The sequence below is a fragment of the Pelmatolapia mariae genome, linkage group LG18 (assembly GCF_036321145.2).
Source record: "Pelmatolapia mariae isolate MD_Pm_ZW linkage group LG18, Pm_UMD_F_2, whole genome shotgun sequence".
Lineage (NCBI taxonomy): Eukaryota > Metazoa > Chordata > Actinopteri > Cichliformes > Cichlidae > Pelmatolapia > Pelmatolapia mariae.
This window is the reverse complement of record NC_086243.1, coordinates 11287773-11309025: the sequence shown is the minus strand read 5'-3', so window position 1 is coordinate 11309025 and position 21253 is coordinate 11287773. Positions and strand designations below refer to the sequence as shown.

At 42.7% G+C, this 21253-nt stretch overlaps 2 protein-coding genes across 3 annotated transcripts; one reads left to right on the top strand and one right to left on the bottom strand.

Annotated features, from left to right (window-relative positions):
- Nucleotides 1-6517: 6517 nt before the first annotated feature.
- Nucleotides 6518-10922, top strand: gfi1aa (growth factor independent 1A transcription repressor a). 2 transcript variants are annotated; one of them, XM_063462284.1, is made up of 7 exons: nt 6518-6626; nt 8325-8528; nt 8660-8860; nt 9425-9822; nt 9967-10104; nt 10304-10469; nt 10560-10922. In XM_063462284.1, exons 2-7 carry the CDS (start codon nt 8417-8419, stop codon nt 10736-10738), a joined length of 1194 nt encoding a protein of 397 aa, XP_063318354.1. In that variant the 5' UTR covers nt 6518-6626; nt 8325-8416; the 3' UTR covers nt 10739-10922. The 2 variants fall into 2 exon arrangements, with proteins under 2 accessions (XP_063318354.1, XP_063318352.1); XM_063462282.1 differs by lacking the exon at nt 6518-6626 and adding an exon at nt 7101-7215.
- Nucleotides 10923-11534: 612 nt separating this feature from the next.
- Nucleotides 11535-21219, bottom strand: rpap2 (RNA polymerase II associated protein 2). Its single transcript, XM_063462477.2, has 12 exons — nt 21138-21219; nt 20898-20943; nt 20657-20771; nt 19350-19448; nt 19190-19255; nt 19013-19101; nt 18871-18906; nt 17747-18785; nt 17549-17652; nt 17263-17343; nt 15294-15362; nt 11535-11801 (listed from the first exon to the last, which is right to left on the bottom strand). The coding sequence occupies exons 1-12, from the start codon at nt 21190-21192 to the stop codon at nt 11657-11659; spliced, it is 1944 nt and encodes a 647-aa protein (XP_063318547.2). The 5' UTR covers nt 21193-21219; the 3' UTR covers nt 11535-11656.
- Nucleotides 21220-21253: the final 34 nt, after the last annotated feature.

Genomic DNA, 21253 nt, shown 5'->3' with positions numbered 1-21253 from the left:
ACATGAAGGTATGTTCAAAATGTTCTTCTGTTTGTTTGTTTTTATACATCAATTAATTAACATTATTATTATCATTATTATTATTATTATTCATCCATTCTCTTCCTGTTATCGTTATCAGGGTCAGCAATTAACCTAACCCCACTAACTGCATGTCTGTGGACATGAGAAACCACGCAGAAATCCCAGATGGTGGAGTCGGAATCATGACCTTTTTGCTGTGATGCAACAATGCAAACTACGACACCACTGTGCTTTTTATTATTATTATTATTATTATTATTATTATTATTATTATCATTATTATTATTATTATCATTATTATTATTATTATTTGACATTAAGGACCTCTTCAGAGGGTGTGCTGGGTGCAGAAGGCAGCGTTGATGGGGAGACAGAGAAGGGTTTCCCTTTGCATCCAGGACCTTTGCTCTGAGATAGCAGAGCAAAGGCTGTGCTTTTACATCATTTGTGTACCTGATGGCTGCAGGTGCAGTAAAACTAGAAAAGCTTCTTCTTCGTCTTCTTGCTCCTCCTCCTGTCAAGGGTCGCCACAGCAGATCGTCTGTCTCCATCTCACCCTATCTCTAGCATTTTCCTCTGTCACACCAACCCTCTCCATGTCTCCTTTGTTACATCCATGTATCTTTTTTATGGTCTCCACCTGCCTGGCAGCTCCATATTCAACAACTTTTGTCCAGTGCATCCAGTATCCCTCCTCTGTGCATGTCTAACTGTGTTGTTATTCATGATATCTATTTTTTTTTTGCCTGATAAACTGTCAAAGCCCAATGATTTTGAGTTTACTACAAAACGCACACACATGCACATTTGAGAAGTTGCATTAAGTGAATTTTTGCTTTAAAATGACTTAAACATGCCCTTTATATGAGCTCCAGAGTAATTAATTGGTTTCCAGGTATTATAGGGGCCCAACAAAATTTCTGCCACCCCATCCTCCAACAAGGGCAGGAAGACAATCCTGCTCTTGCACATCTATGAATTTCAGTTCATCATTGATGCAATAGGAGTTGATCTCTTGTGTTTCATTTATTGTTTCAGTAACTTGGCAGAGCACCTTGTAAATTTGTGCAGAAGAGTACTCTGTAAACAAAGCTTTTTTTTCAATCTCAAAGATACATCAGGGCTGGTGTGAGCAGCAAAGCAATCAGAGATAACTTTCACAGACTGCACAGTTTGTCAAAACGGGCGTATGCTCTAAGGCTTTCACACCTCTACAATTCACTGAGTCACGATGAACAATTAGATATTCACAAACACTCATGAAGAAAAACAATCACATAGAAAAATGCCTTCATAGGATCGCATGCTTGACCTTCTTGTGGCAGTGACTGATCAGACTTTCCCTTTTCCTTGGAAGCACAGAGCACTTGTTTCTTGGTGTCGCGCTGCTCAGCTGACCTCTCTCTACAGTCGTCAAGTTTATCCATCAAAATGTTGCAATTCTCAGTGTGCACAGATGCCGGTGGACTTGCAAACCGTTGCATTTGTGATTAGATTTTCTAAGAGTTAAGTAAAGTGTAATGTGCTCGTAAGTGAATTTTGTCACCTGTGCCACAAGACGTGTTAAAAGTCCCCCACAAAGGCACCCACAAACTGACTGTTTGCTTGATCTTCCTTTATATTCAGCTTAGACATGCAAGAAACACATATGGGCAGGAAAAAAAGAACAAGCAAAGGAGTGTAAAGAAAATAATCCATTTTACATGCCAGCGCTGATTCAGTGTGGGTAAAATCTTTATTTTATGTGGGTAGTTGTTAGTTATACGCGGCTTTTCTTTTATCAGCGCAGTATTAGACTGCAGTGCCTTCTGTGGTACCAAACATATAGTCAACAGACTGCTTTTGTGTCGAGGGGGGAGAAAAAAATCTTGTTAACTCTTTAGCTCTATGAACAGCTACTTTGAAAAGGGGAAGCAGTGATCTTCTGCTTTTCTGCTCGAGTGAAATAGATAATATCCCTCACTGTCACTCTCGGTGCAGATGTCTCAGTGTTAGATAAGAAAAGTCACAGTCACTCTTGTGGACAGCTTGCTCATGGCCGTTCAAGCTCTGTTTCTGCAGAACTGATTTCGCAATTAAGAGAAGCACTTGTCCAGTCATGCTTTAGCAGTAGTAGTGGTCAGCAGTTACTAAAGGTTCACACATGGGCTGAGGGTGTGGTGGGCGGAACAAAGGGTAACGCTTGCAGTGCGTTTATCCTCTCTCAGAAGATGCTCCATGAACTAGTTTTCCAAGTGTGGAATTTTTAGGATTTCACTTTTATTTTTTGAGGGCTTCTGCACTGAAGTAATATCAACAGGAAACCATTCATTACATGTAAATCATGCTTTCATCCCCAAAAGCCAAGACATAGATTTAAGAGAAGACTTTTGTGGTTGCAGTGGACTAGAAATGACTTGCAGAAAGTCACACATCAACAAATGTGTTCGCAGGCACACCACAGATAAGAAGACTGCACTTTGTTGAAACACAGCACACTCTTTCCTGCTCGTTTTCTCACTGCTGATTGCATGTATTTTCATTTGCATACAGACACAGTTTAATGTCTCCCTTTCCGCCTAAAGCCCATGAAGAAGAACGGGTGGAGTGAAATCTGCAGCGTGCATACACATCATTAACCCTGTGACGTTCTTGCCCGTGCATTTTGAGATTTTTCGGGGTGAGAGTGAGAGATTTTACATTGCAAGGAAAGCTCTTTGCCCAGGATGACATGCTGCTCAAACAGGCAAATAATGCAAGGACGCACAAATGCTAAGCAAAGCCAAATCAGTTCTGCTGAAACTAAATTGAGCCTGCTAGCTTTAACACAAGGAAGAGCAGAGATGGTGCAGAGATGAAGTTTTTGTGTGAAAAACGCCACCTTTGGTCTCCTCTACCCGGCTGTGACCAGTGTTTTACAACCTGTGAAAAAAGAAGAAAAAAAACAGTCATACTGGTGTTTTCTCTGTGAAAATGCATCAGTGTGATAAACCATAAGTTCAAACAACTTAGTACTTGCAGCATGCAAAGAAAATGCCTCCTAACATCACTTTTTACAGTCTTTACCCTTGAGTTAAAACACATGAGCTTCCTGTATAAATTCTGTATGAAATTACTTCTTTGGTTTGAATCCTGCCGTTTGGAAGCTGTGACCTGAACTGAAGGGTCATTAAGACTCGACCGTGCTTGTTGAACTCTGACCTTTCGAATGGTTGCCTCACCTCCACAGACATGCAAACAGATACAATGACCAGGAAACACCCAGCAGCTTTCTTCACATCCAGACACCAATGTCCTCACTGAGTTTCTCGGTATCTTGGGGTTGGGGTGAGGTGTGTGGAGGGGGAGAGAAATTTACAACCAGAAACAGTTAAAACAAGGGGAGCTGCTGAATCCAAAGTGATGAATGAGGGAGGTGATTTGTGGGGTGTTTACAGCACAACTCAGAGGATTTGCTGAGCAGTTTCTTTTCACTGTTTTTGCAGGCTTCCGAGGCTTTTGTCTCCTTGGGATTTGGCACCACTGCAGATCCCGGGGTGCCCTCTGTGATCCTCTAGTGTCATATCAGAATATTAACCCAATAAGTAAAACTTTGACAGAGATGAATCAGTTAGAGCAGCTCAAACGCCGTTCACAGCTGCAGACTTGTGTGCAAGTAAAGGCAACACATTTCTTGATCGCCTGTGTAAAAGAAGAACTCTCTCGTGTTCAGCTGCATCCAGTAAATCATACATTGTTTTAGTACTCTGTCCCTATCTGGTAGCTGCAGGTGGACCCAGCTGAGAGCTTGATGAGATTTGGCTGGTAATTCCCAGTGGGGTGGGTGGTGGTGGTGGTGGTGGTTGGGGGGTGCATACAGTTGAACCCAAAACAAGGACTAAAACCTTATTGTCTAACTGAAGGAAAAAGAATGAAGAGAGTTTAAAAGAAAGCCGGTGGGGGTTGGGGTGGGGTGGGGAGGTTGAATGGTGGTTAGAGCTATGGAGCCAAAGGAACCTGTGAGGGGATGAGATAGCGTGATGTGGTTTTCATTGAGATGCCACAAGAGTCCGGAGGTACAGAGGTGAACGCTCCGTGCTGAACACATGGGACTGAAGAGGGACATAAACCAAGGAAAGTCAGTTTAACCACAACAGGTTATTATGCCATGAATCCACTGCAGAGTGGGACAGTTAGTAAAATCAGCCTCATGTGGTTATGTTCTGCAAAAGGAGAGAGCACTGCTTGAAATGATTCTGTTTTCTGGTCCGACAACAAAACCAAAGAAAAGAGGACTGAATGACTTTTCTAAGAACAAAACTTTTTTTCCCCCTTCAGTTTCATTTTGACTTAATGTGAGACTGCAGCTTTTTGATGAATCTCCAGGAAACAAACACGCAATCAATGGGAAAGTAAACAGTCTGGTATGCCCACAGTCCATTAAAAATAAAGGGGGGGGGGGGGGGGGGGGTCTGGTACTGTGCATTAGTTTGTAGCATGGACTGTATACCAAAAATGGACTTAGCCACCCCCCTGGTTACCAAAATCCCATTTGCTGTCACCATCCTAATGTTCCAAGCCAAGGGTGGATCTAATTGTGAAAATGTGACAGTCATATGGTAATGCATACCCTGTTCAGTCCTCCTTTTGACACCAATAAGGTCAAAAATGATGAAACTCAACGTCATGTTGCAAACTTTAAATTAGTGACTGAAACTATCAGCTCATCATGAAAGTGTTCACTGAGGTCACAGAGCGAGGGCACCAAAGAGCCACTTTCCAGAAGACTCATAATGAACTACATGGTTTTTTTTTTTTGCAAACTCACACTTGTCATTATAGGGGGGGAAAGCAGGTGTAAGGCACTCCTGAATTTGTTTCGTTTCACTAGCTACAAAGATTTTGTTCTATATATATAATCTGTGGATTCATACTCCCAAGTCTGGATTCTAGCATTCTGGGGATCACCACTTTGATTTTCTGGAGCTAGAAGTCTCCATATTTGGACAAGAGAGTGGAATGTTAGCTAATGCTAGCTAGCTCAGCTATAACTATGCCTCCTGCAGATATCTGCTAATTAGTGATAAGTAACGTACAAATAACATACTAGAAATTCACTCAGAAACACTTGACGACAGACTTGTTGGATAGGCTGCAAGCACATTAAGCAGAGATCAAACGGTATTATTTGGCACATACTTGCAGTGCAAATGCTCCAAAAGGCATCGGCACCACAAATATTGTCAAGGTCCACTTCAGACAATCAAAAGCAGACAGCTGAAGGCTCCTTTAGATTTTTTCTGAATATGATAGAGCAACATTTTCTTATTTTGTCCCTTAGTCGGGGAAAGACTTTTAGAAAACACAAAAGATAAATATTTTTGTCTATCAGGGAAAGTTCAGAGCTTCTATCACAAATTCTGTACCTGAAGACTGCAGCTTCCAAGCCTAAGCTGGACTGATGTTGCTCATTTGCTTATTATTTCTCTGTTCGTTTCATCTTTACAGCGTAGTTTATATTTTTTGTAACCTTGTAATAGTTTCCCTTCTTGGCCAGGTCTCCCTTGAAAAAGAGATTTTTGTTTTTTGTTTTTTAAATCTTAAGGGCCTTTTAAAAAAGAGGATATCTTCACAGCAAACTTCTAGACTTGATTCATTTTTGGAGCCTTAAGCGGCATTCAGGAACTGCCGTTTTTAGTACTTCTTGGTGGTTTCAGTTTTCAGCCCTGCATGCTGATGGCTGGGTACAGATGAAAAATGTGAGCTTCAGCTACCACGTAAGGCCAACGTTTAAACAGTTAAGCTAGTTAGACCAAAAGACTTGATGGCTTTCTTTAAAATCTTTGAAGAACCCATGGTTGTTATCGATAGTGGCCAGGTTTGACTGGAGTTATACAGGCCTGACTTCACCTGACGTGCAAGAGGCAAAATCAAGACATGTGACAAGTCACAGTGCATGCTGCACCTCTTCTTGTCAACATTCACATGCATGTGGTGCAAAAGCTGTAGCCTCAAGTATATTTAAAACCATGAGGAGTCCCCCCACAGCCTCTGTCTTTCCTCGCTATAGAGCCAAAAAGGGGGTTCGAGGTTCAGCTTGAGAAAATAACCTCATGGCTCAGCAGCACAAGTCTTTATTTAACCCCGTGGGACTGTGACTCGCAGGTAGACAAGGCTGATGAGTGGCGAATGAAGCAAAGAAGCAAAGCAAAAAAAAAAAAAAAAAAAAGTTTAAAAAAAAGAGAGACCCTCCTCCTCCACCCCCTCTCTGTGATCGCTGCGATTGAGCTTCTATTTCAATCACATACTTGCTGTAAGAGTTAAAAGAGCAAGAATCAAGGCCTGTCTGTGTTGGGGGGAGGGAGGGGGAGACACACGAGAGGAGCCTGTGGCAGCCCTGATAGCGTCTTCTCACTCTGCATGGTTTCCTGTTCTGAGTCAGTGCGTAACCCTGAGTTTGACTGTTGTCACTTGTCGGCTCTGTCCCTCTGCGTGTGTCTCTCTCTCACTTCTCACAGCTTTAAGAATAATCAGAGCGGCTGATATTCAAACAGGGCGATTTAAATGTGCGATTGAGCTGTTTTTTTTTATTTTTTTTTATCTTTGCTAGGTGTAATTAAGCAACCATGAAGCAGAAACAAATGGTGAGTTTGAGGCTAGGACTTTTGTTGATTTTTATAGCTGAAGTATTTTTCTTTTCTTTTTCTTTGTCTTTTCTTTCATTCTTTTTTTCAGTGAGTGCAATAATGAAAGTAAACGTTGGTAACTTATCAGGAAAAAATAACGGCAATCACAGATATGAAACCGATGTAAATTTGTTTTTAATATCACAGAGAAATGGACAGAAATCTGGCTCTGAGTGCGGGCTGTGAGTGACAGTCGTGAGAAGGAAATCTAAAAAGGCAGCGGGATTTATTTTTGTGCGACGCAAATGCAGAACGATTTTGGCACTGGGGGACTCTTTTATCAAAAGATGAATCAGTGTTTTTGTTTGACCGTCATGCTTGACTGACATTAAAATTAATTTCTGAAGGAGGGGACGAGATCAGGAGGGACAAGGAGCTCGCGCACGCCTGTGTGTGTGCGTGTGTGAGTGTGTGTGAGTGTGCACGCGTGAATGCGTTGAGACAGTATGAGAAGCGGCTCTCTGACAGTCAGACCCAGTGCGGACAGAGATCTGGAGAGTGTGTGCTCTCGAAGCCGGGATATTAGTGCCTGCGGTGTCAGTGCCGTGTGAGTATGGGACATGTGCGCTCGGCTTCGTGCCTCGGCTATCTGAGTTTTGCTTGCAGGTCTCTAACTTGCTGCAGCTGCATCAAACAAAGTCTGTTCCCACAAACGGATAAAATCGATACCGCTTTGCTTTCGTATGACCTTGAACCCAAATCTTCGCAATGATTTGTATTTTGAGCCTGACAGATTTCTGCTTAAAGGGGGAAAAATTCGCTTTTGTGATTTTATTATTATCATGAGTATTTACACATTTTTATCCTCTCCAGCTGGCACTTGCATGTGACTCTTCTTGTACTTTTGTTCAGTGGACTGCTTAATTGGGTCTGTCTATTAGCCTGGAGAACGTTTTAATAATGTAAAACAATAAGGCTGGAGTCAGTGCGGGTAAGCTGAAGCAGAGCGACTGTAAAGGGATACTTCGGCTCCCCACCAACAGGCTGTTGCGCATAGCGGCCGTGCGCCGTCTCATTAACGAGATCACTTTACAACCAGTCAAACAAATAGGTCATTATCCATCACTGCCTGCTCTGCCTGTATTCACCAGCCTCAAACCCGCAACTCTCATGTCTCACTTTATCCAAATTATATAATCAACTGATTTTAATTTATTTACTTATGATAATTTCAGTCAGTTTATGCTTTGAATATACAAACCTCAACTTCTCAGGACACAAATCAAATTTCGGCTCCAAATGTATTTTAATGCCTTTAGAATGTTGCAAATGGAAAAAAGATGTCATTATACTTAAAATCTTCAAAATTACTTTAAACTTGTTTACTTCATAAAAATATCAGTGAATATTATTACACTATATGCTTTTAATTTAGGCCGTATGTAGTTTAAGTCGACGTTACTCTACGAGCTACGTAAACATACATAGACTTCCTCTTCTGTGATTCAGCTGACGTCCGTTACAGTACACTGAATTGAAGCGCAGTATGTGGTCTTCAGACGCATATCTACTCTTTGAGGGGAAGGTGGCTCCACTTTTGGTCACCTGCCCGGCGTCACCTGGTAAACGATACGGCTTCTCTGCGCATGCGTAATAGGCTGCCAAAAATCCTAACACCGTATCGCCTGACAACCAATAGTGTTCCAATCTGTCCAGAGATAAAGTCAGAGCAGCGCTGAGGGGACAGAAGTGAAGGATTTCGGACCCGAGCAGCGCCGAGCTTTAAGGCTGAAGAAGAGTTCAACAACATGCCGAGATCTTTCCTGGTGAAAAGCAAAAGGGCCCACAGCTACCACCAGCACCGCTACTTCGACGATGACTACAGTAGACTGGACACTATTATGGCTGATGTGTGCGCAGGTGGGTGCATTTGTGCGTAATTACGCACGAAACTTGGTGAAGAAAAAGGAGTCGTCTTAATGGGAATTCTGAAAATTCAAGTGCACAAATTCATAACTCCTTTCATTGATTATCCTCTTGTGCCAATATAGAAACAAAATCTCAAGCCGAGTTCGATTCCAATCTGGAGCAGGAAGACGTGAGGACCGGCGCTGACAGACTGTCCCCTGGGTCGCGGCTGAGGTCCCCGAGGTCTCTGTCCTCCAGCTCCCCGCTGAGCTGCGGAGGCAGCGCCTGTGACCGGTCCTCCGACTGTGATTTCTGGCGTCCCCCGTCCCCCTCGTCCTCACCAGGTCTGTTCTTATCAAGACAAAAATATCATCAGTTTGTGTCTGAAATTTAAAGAGTTTTTCTCTTTTTAATCCTTCGTTTCATTTGGTGTTGGGTTCGTGAGATGTCAAAACCTTTACACATTTTCAACCCGACTGTTCAACTATATTTGTGTATGATTAATTATTATTATTATTATTATAATTATTAATAATATTATTATTATTAATAATAATATTATTATTATTGTTGTTGTTGTTGTTGTTTATTAAAGCAGAAATTATTTGGGCTATAAATTAAACATAAAAACTTTAAGGTTTTTGATGATGAAGATACGAATAATTATATTTCATATCTTCTATTTCACATATAAAATATTTGGTGAAAGAATCAAAAGGACACTTGTGATTAGTGACCGAACACACGACCCAATAACGACTTAAAACTTTTCTGTTTTGTTCTGCTTTGGCTTTTACGCACGGTATGGAGTCTTGTCCAATAAAGTGCAGTGCATTTTCCAGGTGTCCATTTTTTTTTAATGCAGGACATTACTTGAAGTTTTTAAAGATATCCAAATTAACTTTCAGATTCTGAGAAATGCTCCACTCCTGCAGCGGAGGACGGTCACTCGAACATGCCAATCTTCCCGTACTCCTGGTCGGCATACTCAGGAACCGAGCTGAGACATCTGGTTCAGGGGTCTTATCACCACCACCTCCAGAGCCACAGGGAATCCCAGTCACCTATCAGCATCTACAGGGGAGAGGACAGCGGCAGTGAGTCCCTTTATGTACAGCGGGGCCTCGCGGCCGGATGTTACCAGGGTTATTCTTCAACGGCCCAAATCTGCAGGATGCGGGACAGAGACGAGCTGTATCTGGATGCGAAGCAACAGGCCCGCGTGGCGGAAATCAAGTCTGAGAACGATTTCATCCGCGCAAACCTCGAGTCGAGTGGATCATACAAGTGCATTAAATGTTGCAAGGTAGGCGTTTCCCTAATTTTACTTAAAGTCATCATTTTCAGTTTTTTATTTTGCTCAGTTTTCCTTTTCGTTTCTTTAACATTTTCTCTATTGTTTTCCCTTCATTGTGGGTTTGATTTGGAATCATCCATGTGTTTTCCAAAGGTGTTCTCCACGCCTCACGGACTGGAAGTTCACGTGCGGCGGTCGCACAGCGGCACGCGGCCGTTTGAGTGTGGGATATGCGGAAAAACCTTCGGACACGCAGTGAGCTTGGATCAGCACAGAGCGGTTCACTCGCAGGTATGGGCCTCCAAGCCGGAAATAAACCAGTGCACACGTCCCCTAAACCCGCTTTAGATCCACATCCTCGACGTAAAGGCCACAGATGACATTTTCTTTTCCCACTACAAACCTCTCTGACTTGGCTTTAACTGCATTTCTACATTTAAATCTGATACTTCCAGGTTTCTCGACACTGACAGAATGCTGTCTTTTACAGGAGAGGAGCTTCAGCTGTAAGATCTGCGGCAAAAGCTTCAAGCGCTCTTCAACCCTCTCTACGCACCTGCTCATCCATTCCGACACGCGGCCTTATCCGTGCCAGTACTGCGGGAAAAGGTTCCACCAAAAGTCAGACATGAAAAAACACACTTTCATTCACACAGGTGAGACGCTTTAGCAAGTCAAAGTAATCAAGACGTGCAAAAAAGAAAAAGAAGACCTAACATTTTCCCATTTTTTGTCCCTGCTTGCAGGTGAGAAGCCGCACAAGTGCCAGGTGTGCGGGAAGGCCTTCAGTCAGAGCTCCAACCTCATCACGCACAGCAGGAAACACACGGGCTTCAAGCCCTTCGGCTGTGACCTCTGCGGGAAAGGTTTCCAGAGGAAAGTGGACCTGAGGAGGCACAAAGAGACGCAGCACGGACTGAAATAAGCAGGAGTTCACCGAAACCTGTGGCGCTTTAAGTTTGCTGTAATTGGTTTATTTTCCCCCTACTTAGCCTGAGATACGCTGATTGTTTATTTATCTGTTGTGTTTATATTATTATGGGAAAAAAACCAACTAAATAATTTCACAAGCTTTTATAAGCTTACCGTGCTGTTTTAGTCAGCCTTTTTAACGGATTAAATATTAACTTAAGGAGCGCAGTTGTCATTTTTTCCCATATTTCAACATTTAATTACCGGTTAAACACATGTAGTTTTTATCCACAAACATCTACTCTACCGGCTAAACCCACCGTTCACCGGTCCACTCGTTTGACCCGTGAAAAAACGAGAAGCTGTGCGCTCAGCCGTGCAGACCCATCAATCACGTCTCGGAGTTATATCTCAGATATTAAATAGCAGAAACGTTTCGCTGCATGCGCCACCTGGTCAAAACCAAATATTTTCAGACAAGCGCATTGCTGGCATACCCGTATAATAAATGATATTATGGCCCATAAAACCTCCACGTAAAGGAAGTCGGGAGAAATAGCGCTGGTTTTATTGCAGGAGGAGCTCCTCTAGCAGCAGCAATAAGCAGCGTGCCCACATGGCGTTTTCACTGAGGGGAGAGAAAAAAAAAGCTGGGTGTGATTTATTTGGCCCCGCCTAGGTTAAACATCCACAGCTTTAAAACTTCAAGGATCTGATTTGGGCATATCTCACCACAGATTGTGTGCGCAACACCAACAGTCTCCAACAACATGCAGGATAAAACACACAACTTCCTGCTACTACTATTATTATTATGGATACATTTATTTTGTGGAAACAGACAATCCAGAAAACAATAGAACAACCAAAACAAACAAACATTTGTCACACAGTCAAAGAGTGCAGTTTTATTGCTTTATCCATATCTGTGTCAGTGTGCTGGGGATTTAAACAGCTGGACCAAATTCAGAAGGTCCTGCTCCTGCAGACCCAGCTCCACCATCAGCGTGTTCAAATACTCCACAGATGCCGAAGTCTTCAGGGCTTCTCGCACCAACGGAGACACCTCTGACAACCTGAAATGTGAAAAACCAACAAATTAAAACCAACTCAACACTAAACGGGCGACTTATCTTCCAACACAAACGCAATCCAGTTCTTAGGAGTTACAAAAGGGATCTGTAAGCATTATAAAGACTACCCTAAAAGTAAAAGACGACATGTTCAGCCTTCAATAGCGTGATGTGTAAAGTTAGCAGTCAGTTCTTATTTAAGCCATGTTCTCACACAAGCCTCTCTTCGCCAAGGTGCCGAGTGCTATGAGAAAGCAGCGGTTGCTGACTCATACAGATAAAATTTGTTGAATAAAACGAACTCGAAAGTTTTATTTATAGAGTTTTTCCTCAGCAAAGTGATCAGGTCAAATAGAATTATTGCAGACCTGAGGCAGAAAAATATCCTGCTTTTTTTATTCATGAAAGTGTTCTCACACACACACACACACACACACACACACACACACACACACACACACACACTTAAAAATCTGGCCATCGACTACATTTTTAGAGCTGTAAAGACAAGCTCTGAATGTCAAGCAGAAAGAGACTGACATGAGAGAATAGATTTTAAACACTTCACAGTGTATGTCTACAAAAAGAAAAAAGAAAATCACACAGCGCCTTGGGCCAACACTGTCGTGTATATTCATATGACACAAGCTGATACTGCCGTGTGGTCAATCCTACTTTCATGAACATAATAATGCTCAGTCTCTGCTGAGTCACTGTAAAAGGAGTGTATGTTCAGCTTTGCTGTAGTGTGGGGGTTGCTGAGAGGCATACTGATAAGTGGTGTCTGTGCATTTTATTATTAATCACATAGAAAAAAAATACAGCAAAAAACAAAAATAGACAGGCTAAAGAGGAGTGGAAGCTTCCAGGCTGCTCAAAAGGACGCACATGCAGGGGGAACGTGTACATCTCTGAAGGCCCATTAATGCTGAGAGACATAAACAGGTATGCTGCCATCAAGGTGCTGTTTTTCCCAGCAAGGCCTCGCTTGTGTCAGCAAAGCCACACATGCATGCACTATAACAGCATCGGTAACAAAAGAGCCTAAACTGGCCTCCCTGCAGTCCGTTAGAAACATTTGGCCCATTATGAAACCAAATAAGGACAAAAGAGGCTCTGAATTGTTGAGTAGCTGAACGGCTAACAAATTTGACTTTCAGTGTTGCGTCATCAAAATGAGCATATATTTGTTTAAAAACAAACAAAAAACAACCACAGCAAGAAAGTCCTGAGTTCAAATCCGCCGATCACATGGGTTCTCTCTGTGCTCGTGTGGGTTGTTTCCACAAGCGCTCCGGGTTTCCTCCCACAATCCAACAAAATTAATGATAGGTTAAGTGGTGATTCAACATTTTACTGCAGGTGTTAATGTGAGCGTGAATGCTTGTTGCCTCTGTGATAGACAGGCAACCGGTCCATCGTGTGACTCTCACCCTACAACAGCTGGACAGGCTCCAGTGTTTTACTCAGTGTCCACTGTTTTTAAAATAAATCAAAGTAAATAATTATTGAATTTAAAAAAAAAAAAAAAAAAAAGGTAAATAAATGTGTGTTTCTATTTGGGAAATGCCTTCAGTAACGTGGAAAATTACACTGTGAGATTCATCTTTTATCAGGTTAGACGGTCAAAGTTTCCACCAATTTAAACGAGATGGACTTTATCTGTTCACCCACTTGCTCTATCTTAAGACCGCAGCTCAGACAAGTCGTGGGTGACATGAAGCCAGATTCACAGTACGAGTACAAAAAACAGAGTATTTGTCAAGTTAGTGTAAGAATATTTCCCTCCAACACTAAACTCACTGTCTGTAGCCCCCAAGTACTCTCTGTCATCTCTCTCCAACCTCCATCCCTCTCCATCATCCTCCCCCACCCACGCCTCTCTACCTGCCCTTACCAGAGAGGAGGTACACTCCTGGTCAATCTCCGGTTCAGCCCAGGGTCTAGTGTTGCAGGGGGGGCATCCATTATTCAGCTGGGCTGAACAATAGCGGCCAGACTAGCTCCACAGCTGCCATGCAGCAGACAGATAAGACAGCACACCAAATTATTCATGATGGAGGAATGGAAGGATGGAGTGGACGTTAAATGGAAACCGATGAAATCATAGAGCACCAGTGTCACATCTGACCAATGAAAGGGTAATATTTACAAATGAATGTTGACTGTTCAGAAGTGGAGTCAGTGCGTTCTTAAAATCAAATCTGAAAATGTATTACAACAACTGTCAGAATTAGAGACGGACACCGTTCCCAAAACCCCTCTGTGAACCCTTTGGAATTACCAGGATTTCTGCAGCGATTACTCATAAAAGGCGGTCTGAGCTTCATATAATTCACAATGTGACAGACACACTTTGTGAGTAATCAGTGCTGAAATCCTGGTAATTCCAAAGCATTCACTAACCTTTTTACCCTTTTATCTTTCTTTTTTTGCAACAGTAAAATCACTTCAGACCCCAGATGAGAAATCTTGCTTCTGTTTTACAAGTTGAATTTCATTCCCTTTATTTCCCTGAAAATTACACAACAGTTTCTGTCAGGCAGGTTTCAGAGGCCTCTTGGCTCTCCAAGGTGGCAGATCACCTACAGTACCTAAAGCTGTGCAACACCTCTTTTAAAGTTCAAGACGACACACATTGTGCCGTGATATTAAAGCAAACTGACCAGGAACCATTGAGGGAGTAATAAATCAGAATCAGCCGTCAGCGTCAGGTGAAAGGTTTCCCAGCCTGGGGCAATATAAAGGATACGCAGGAACTGTGTGCCTTCTGTCCTCCATCACGGATCTGGACAGAGGTAATCAGGTGGAGATAAGGCCATGAGGCGTCTCTGTGTACTTAGACGGGAGCAGCACGGAACTGTCCGTGAACTGCCAGCAACACAGACACACATACACACGAACACACACAGACCATATGGTAGGTGCCAGACAATGCCAAAGCACACAGCAGTCTGTCAAATGCATCATGATGACTTCTTATTCTTTTCTTTCAATTTCAAACAGTGTTAAAAATGCAGATTGCTGTTGCATCTCTGATTAAAGCACCTCTTCATGCAGCAGACTGGAAATAACATAATGGTAAATCCAGTATGTGTCTATATGGGTCATCTTCACCCAGTCATATGTTATAATGCTCATTTACTGCTTAGAAATCTGGTTCCTGCTTGTTTTACAAAAAAAAAAAAAAATCTTATCATACACCAGCACAGTAAACATTAAATACACACTTTTCTCATTGTCAAGACACGCAAACATTTGCACACACGGGTAAAGACGGCTGACGTGGTCTATTTCCAGAGAAACCATGGTTCTTCATTTTCTTGTCAAATTTTTTCTCTCCAATGTTCAACTGGGCTTGCTGAGGAGCAGCTCGACAGCTGACATTAAACTTAAACACACACACACACACACACACACACACACACACACACACACACACACACACACACACACACACACACACACACACACACACACACACACAAAACTTACAGATACAGAAGCACCACAGCTATGAGGGTCCACTCTGGAGTTTTATGGATGATGTTTTTGTTGGTGAACCTGTGAACATAAAGCACCACTGTTAAGTACAGAGTGTGTGTGTGTGTGTGTGTCTTAAACAGCACATTTTATGGAGGATGCACAGCAGTTCCAGTATCTCGCCCATCGACATTTCAGAATTCAGACTGGAGCAGCTGGACATCAAATCATAACCCGCTATATGTTCTGGGCCACAGTCACCATACATCTGTGTCCCTCTGCAGATACTCTACAGAAATGCTTCATTCTAGATATAAATAAACTAGAAATATAAACTGTGCACAGACCGAGAGCAACAACCAAAAACACTGCATGCAGCAATGATTTATGTCTTTCTGCCAGCGCTGTGTATATTCTTTGGTTTGAGCCTCTTGTTATTGGGGCCTCTTGACAGCACAAAGACAATTCCCGGAAGCAGGACTGTGGCGGTGTTGCTCCATAGCCTGATGTGCGTTTAAATCACAGACACAGTGATTTAACAGCAGGCCTGTTGAAAACATCCTAAGCAGCCAATAGGAATCCAGGGTGTGTCTAAGGCAGGAAATGCTCAATTCTGGCACAAGTTTAAAAAATCCCCCCCCCATTTTTTTCTTAAAACAGAGCTCTGTCATTCTTATAGAGAAACAGAAGCCATACTGCTATGCTGACTGAGTAAAAACAGCAAACATATATAATAATTCATTCTACTCAGCTGCTTCAGTTTCAGAGTCCTGGTGTCATGCATGCTGGCTCAGTGTCACTTCATGTAGCTACACTTGGAAAAGAAGGACTGTTGTTGTTATCAGTAACCCCCGTTTTCCTGTCAAATACCTGACAGGAAAACGTATAGCATGTGTAGCACACTGTGAGATATATGACATTTTGTAATACTTATTTTGATGTGCAGGAGATTAGAACACTTTCTCGGAAAATAGCCATAATTCTCTTTGAAGCAGACATTTAGCCCCATCACATGAAAAAAGTACAAGTTTTAAAGAGTCAATAAAACTACTGCTTGTCATACTTCATGTCTGCCTGTAGGGGGAAGCAGAGCTAAACAATCGTGTGTTGTGGAATTTAGATGAAATCAACTCATTAAATACATGTTAGACTCATTTCTTTGAGTTCTTCTGAAGAACAAGAGCGATCCCAAGAACATTCATGTCATGTTTTGCTCATGCAAGTAGATAAAAGAGGAGATCTAACAGATAACCAATCAGTTGGTTTCCTGTTCTATGTAGCTTGGTTTTTCAGTGTTTCTCAGTAGATCCAATGTGGTGTGATAACAGTTAATTATGAATAGAGTCCAAATACAGAGTCGTGTTTACTGCTGTGTAGCATCTTTTTGGAAGAGGTATGTGTCTCATTCTTGTCTGATATGATATCCTAGCTGCTCAGTCTTGATCCTAATATTTTTCACATAATCTTGAAATGTCTCAGTTTAGTTTAGTTTGCTATTCTTTATAAAATCAGTGTTTGTGAGATTTGGAAATGGCTGCATTCTGTTTTTATTGACATTTTACGCAGCATCCCAACTTTCTTTTGCAGCTGGGGTTGTATGGCATGGCTATAATAAATGCTCATAGTTGTGCAAAAGCACTATAATTTGCAAAAGTGAAAGATTTAGGTTTATGACAAAAAGGGTAACGGGGCACGTCTATATCCTGCAGCTGTTCAAAAGTAAACTGCCATTCAGTTACATACAAACAATCAAGTTTCACTATTATGTTTCTGAGCTTAATATGAACCCACAGAACAAGGCAGTTTCAACACTAGATTTCCTTCGATTAAGATGATTAAATTTAACAGCAATTTTTGACACATTTCTAGAGCTCATCCACTATAAACTACACCCGCCTCCCCTCTCCTGTGTGTGTGTCCGTCCTTTCTGATGGCAGACTAGCAGACAGCACATATCAGACTGAGTGTGTAGTGTACTGACCTGAACGTCCGCACCAGGTTGTTCAGGTCGTTAGTGATGTCAATCATGGTGAGATGCAGCGGACCTACAATGTTTCTGAGGCTGCACAGCATAACCACAAAACAAGACAAGAGAGCAAAGAATTAAGATGAACTGATCACGAAAATCATGATTATGTGCAGCCATGTCAAACTGTGCAGCAGTGAGGTTCACGGGACCTTCACAGCTGTTGAAGAAAAACCAGGATAAGAAATTAATAAGGCTCTGTGTGCCACATCCAAGAAATAAAGGACAAACAGACACGCACCAGCTGGAGAGTTTCTCCACTGTGATTCGTTTCTGGATGAGGTTCTGAGCATGAGAGTCAACGAGCGGCAGGACCGGATCCTTGATGCTTTCCTGGACTGTAACCTGGTGTGGGGATGGTTTAAGAACAAAACTGACTCTGTGAGCTCACCTAATTTAAAATCAAACTCTTAAAGCAAGTGTTTTAATATGCACTTACCTGCTTTCTATTCGGCTCCTCTTTCTCGTCAGGCAGAATCCACGTGCCCTTATAAAATTCCCTGACCCGGAGCTCCAGATCCTGGGTCTCCCTCCGCAGCGTGTCATAGTTTGGAGCTGCAGCTGACGGCTTCTTCTTGTCCTCGCTGTTGTCGGCTGTCACCTCATCCTCAAGGTCATCTTCATCCAACTCCTCTTTGCCTTCTTCTTCTCTTACCTCGGCATAGGGCGAGCCAAGGGAGTGATCGGAGCCGTACAGGAACGTTAACGTCTCATCGGTACACCACTCCTTCAATGTGTTTTTTAGGCAATCGAGCAGATTCATCCGTACAGAGTCAGGTTTGGCTTCGGCGTGGTTCTTCAGTAGATCTCGCAGCCCAGCTGCCCCCCTCTTGCTCATACCCACCTGCGTGATGTTGAGTTCTTGCTGGCCGTGATTGTTCTGATTAGTGGCAGGAATTTGTTTACTTTCTGTTGGAGGGTTTGAGCGAGGAATGCTGTGAGTTACCGTCTCCGATAAACTGCACACGCTCATCTCAGCTGTAGTCTCTTCCACACCAGAAAGCTCAGATAACTCTCTCTCTTGTGGTGCCGCCTGGTCCGTATGTGTCACCTGCCACTCTTTGGGTTTTTCAGCATCAGTAACTTCAGTTTTACGCACGTCTGCCTCTTTTCTTTCCTCATCTTCTATCATACTTCTCTGTTCCTCTGTATTCTGACTCTGAGGAGGTTCGATCTTTTCTTCATTCCCCTCTTTGGTGTTTATCTTTCTTGTTTCAGAATTCCTTTGTTGTCCTTTCTCATCCTCATCTGAGCGTTTATGCAGGTCACCCCAGTGTACCCGGGGTCTCTGCTGCTGAGAGACCACGCTGGAGACAAAGTCCTGCTCATGTTCGCCGTCACTGACATCACTGTGGCTGCCTCCAGCAGGATGATCCCGAGAGCCGTGAAGCTCCTCGTGCTGAGCAGCCACAGGGTTCTCGATGTCCTCCTCTTTTAGACACCTCTCAGACAGCATCACCTCCTCACCAGAGCTCCCACTGAATGCACACATGTAACCCTGGATCAGTCTTTCTATTAATAAGGCTAAATATGGAAAACTAAACACTGAAACTTATTACGTACCGTTCTCCTTGCTTCAACAACTTAATTTCAGGAGGACTGAGAGAGAGAAAGGGAGCAAAGACATTATACAGAACATCACTGCATTCAACGATTAGATCAATCAGGTGATTTAGGACAGAGATGAGAAGCAGCACATACACACCTCTCATGTTGCCGAACCCAAAGAGGCGTCTTTGGTATTTGTAGCTCAAACGCTTTGGAGGCTTTGTAGCAGAAATTACTGCAAAAACACTAAAGACAAAAGAAGCAAAGACCAAAATGTGTCTTTAAGCACACTCTGGCAAGTGTAAAAAAAACAATTTCATGTAGAAACACTCACCTTGCGCTCTGTGATGTCATACACTTTATTGGTCTTAGTAGAAATTTTGTATTGTTGAGTTGGGATCTAGAAAGTGAACAGCACCACAGACTCAGTCATCACATATGAGACATGGAGATGTTTATTATTTGCAAACAAAATGCAATATCAGTGGCCTTACCTTGCCCAGTTTATTAGGACAGATGGGATAACCGCACAGCTTAGCAATAGACCTCTCCTCTATAGTATCTCTGTAATTAGCTGGGGTGATCATTTTAGCCTGTGAAGTAAAGAGAACTCGGTTACTTTGCAGCTTTTCTCTGGTTTAAATTTGTGTAAAATTAATATTGCGTGATATTTTAAATTAACTGAATATTGACAGAAAACCTGCATGTAATCTAAAGTCTGTCATCAGAAATTGTGTGTGTTTACACAGCGTATCTCAGCTGCCATAGGGTGAGAGGCAGAGTCCACCCTAGACTGGTTGAAAGTCCATCACAAAGCTAACACACAGATACAGACAACCATTCGCATCTCCGACCAGCTAACCAATTATGGATGCCTTTGGTCTGTGACAGGAAGCCTGAGTACCTGGAGGGAATCCACACAGACACAGGGGGAACAAACTCCACACAGAAAGGCACTACAGAATGAGATTATGGGTTAGCGAGTTATGTCGAACTTGAAGTCAGAATTTTCTGTGCCACGAAAGTGTCTCTCTTTTCACCTGGCTAAATCACCATGGTAACTAATGCTGAATACATTAGGTTGTTTATTTTATCCCTCTATGCACTAGATGCCATGATTGACATTTTTCCACAGCATTAATATCTCGTGTTGTCTGTAACAGTTTTGCATTTTATTGTAATATTTTTGCTGTTCGTTAGAGACTTTTGACAGCATTTTATCATTATCACCTTATAATGTCTGATTAGACAGCATTCACAGGGATCATTCTGTGTGGAAAAAGAGTAGAACATGACCCGTAACAACAAGCCTAGTTAAACAAAGAAAGGTGATAACCATCATAATGATGTCCATTATCTCTGACTGGGGTTTTAAGCTTTGTCAACAGCTAACGCAAACAAAGCCTGGCTGTAGTGAACTTAGCATACTCCTCAGGTCCTTCTTGCTGTGAGGCAATGGCACTGCTACCAGTGAGGCGGTGTATTCAAATTCATAACAGGTCTAAATAGCATGCTAGAGCCAGGCTGCGTTATACTGGGCCAATGGCAAAACCTCAATCATAGGGATCTCATGGTGATTTTAAACCCTGGAAACTGCAGATTGGGCCATGTTCTGAGACTGTGAGATTCTAATTAATCGTGGCAGACATGGATTGTGAATAAAAGAGACAGATTTAGTATGGCAGAGGCTTGGCAGTGATGTAAGGGTAACAGGACCTGGGCGTGAGAGCAGTAAGGGAAGACTTCGTCTCCTGGTTTGCCTAAAGCTTGTGCCCTGTCTAAAGTCACCGGCGACACATACACAGTCCACTAGGAAGTCCTCAGCCACACTGTCGTCCAGGAGCCGCTCCACCACCTTCAAAGCTCTCCTTTCCAGCTCCAACTTCTCCCTCAGCTTCTCCTTCAGCTCCTCTCTCCTGACACAAAGCACACATGTGAAGAAGTGTCTGTGTTTACTCCACAACCAACAAATGTTTGGTAATGATTACTGGTGCAGCTTAAGCGTCCAGTAGAGATGTCCTGGTGGAGTAGGGGTTTCTCACCTTCTAGCTTCTTCCTCCGCGGTGAGTGCTTTGACACGTTTCCCACCTGCCTCACAAACAACAAATAAATTTGAATATACGAGTTAAATGAATCTCTTGAGGGAAGAGATGTTGTTACTCTACCAACCAACCAACGGCTACACAAGCCAGCTGTGAGCGCTCTGAGATCCGTGTAACTCTCCACAACGCTGTAAACACCTCTCTAAAACCCGAGAAACAAAAAACAGGCTTTTAACGAACCCTTTTTGGAAGTTTTTTTGGAGCTCCCGCTCCTTCTTCTCTCATCCGTCTCCATGCTGTTTCTGTTTTCTACGCTTTCAACTTTGACCTGTGACGTGTCTCCATCTACGGCAAGC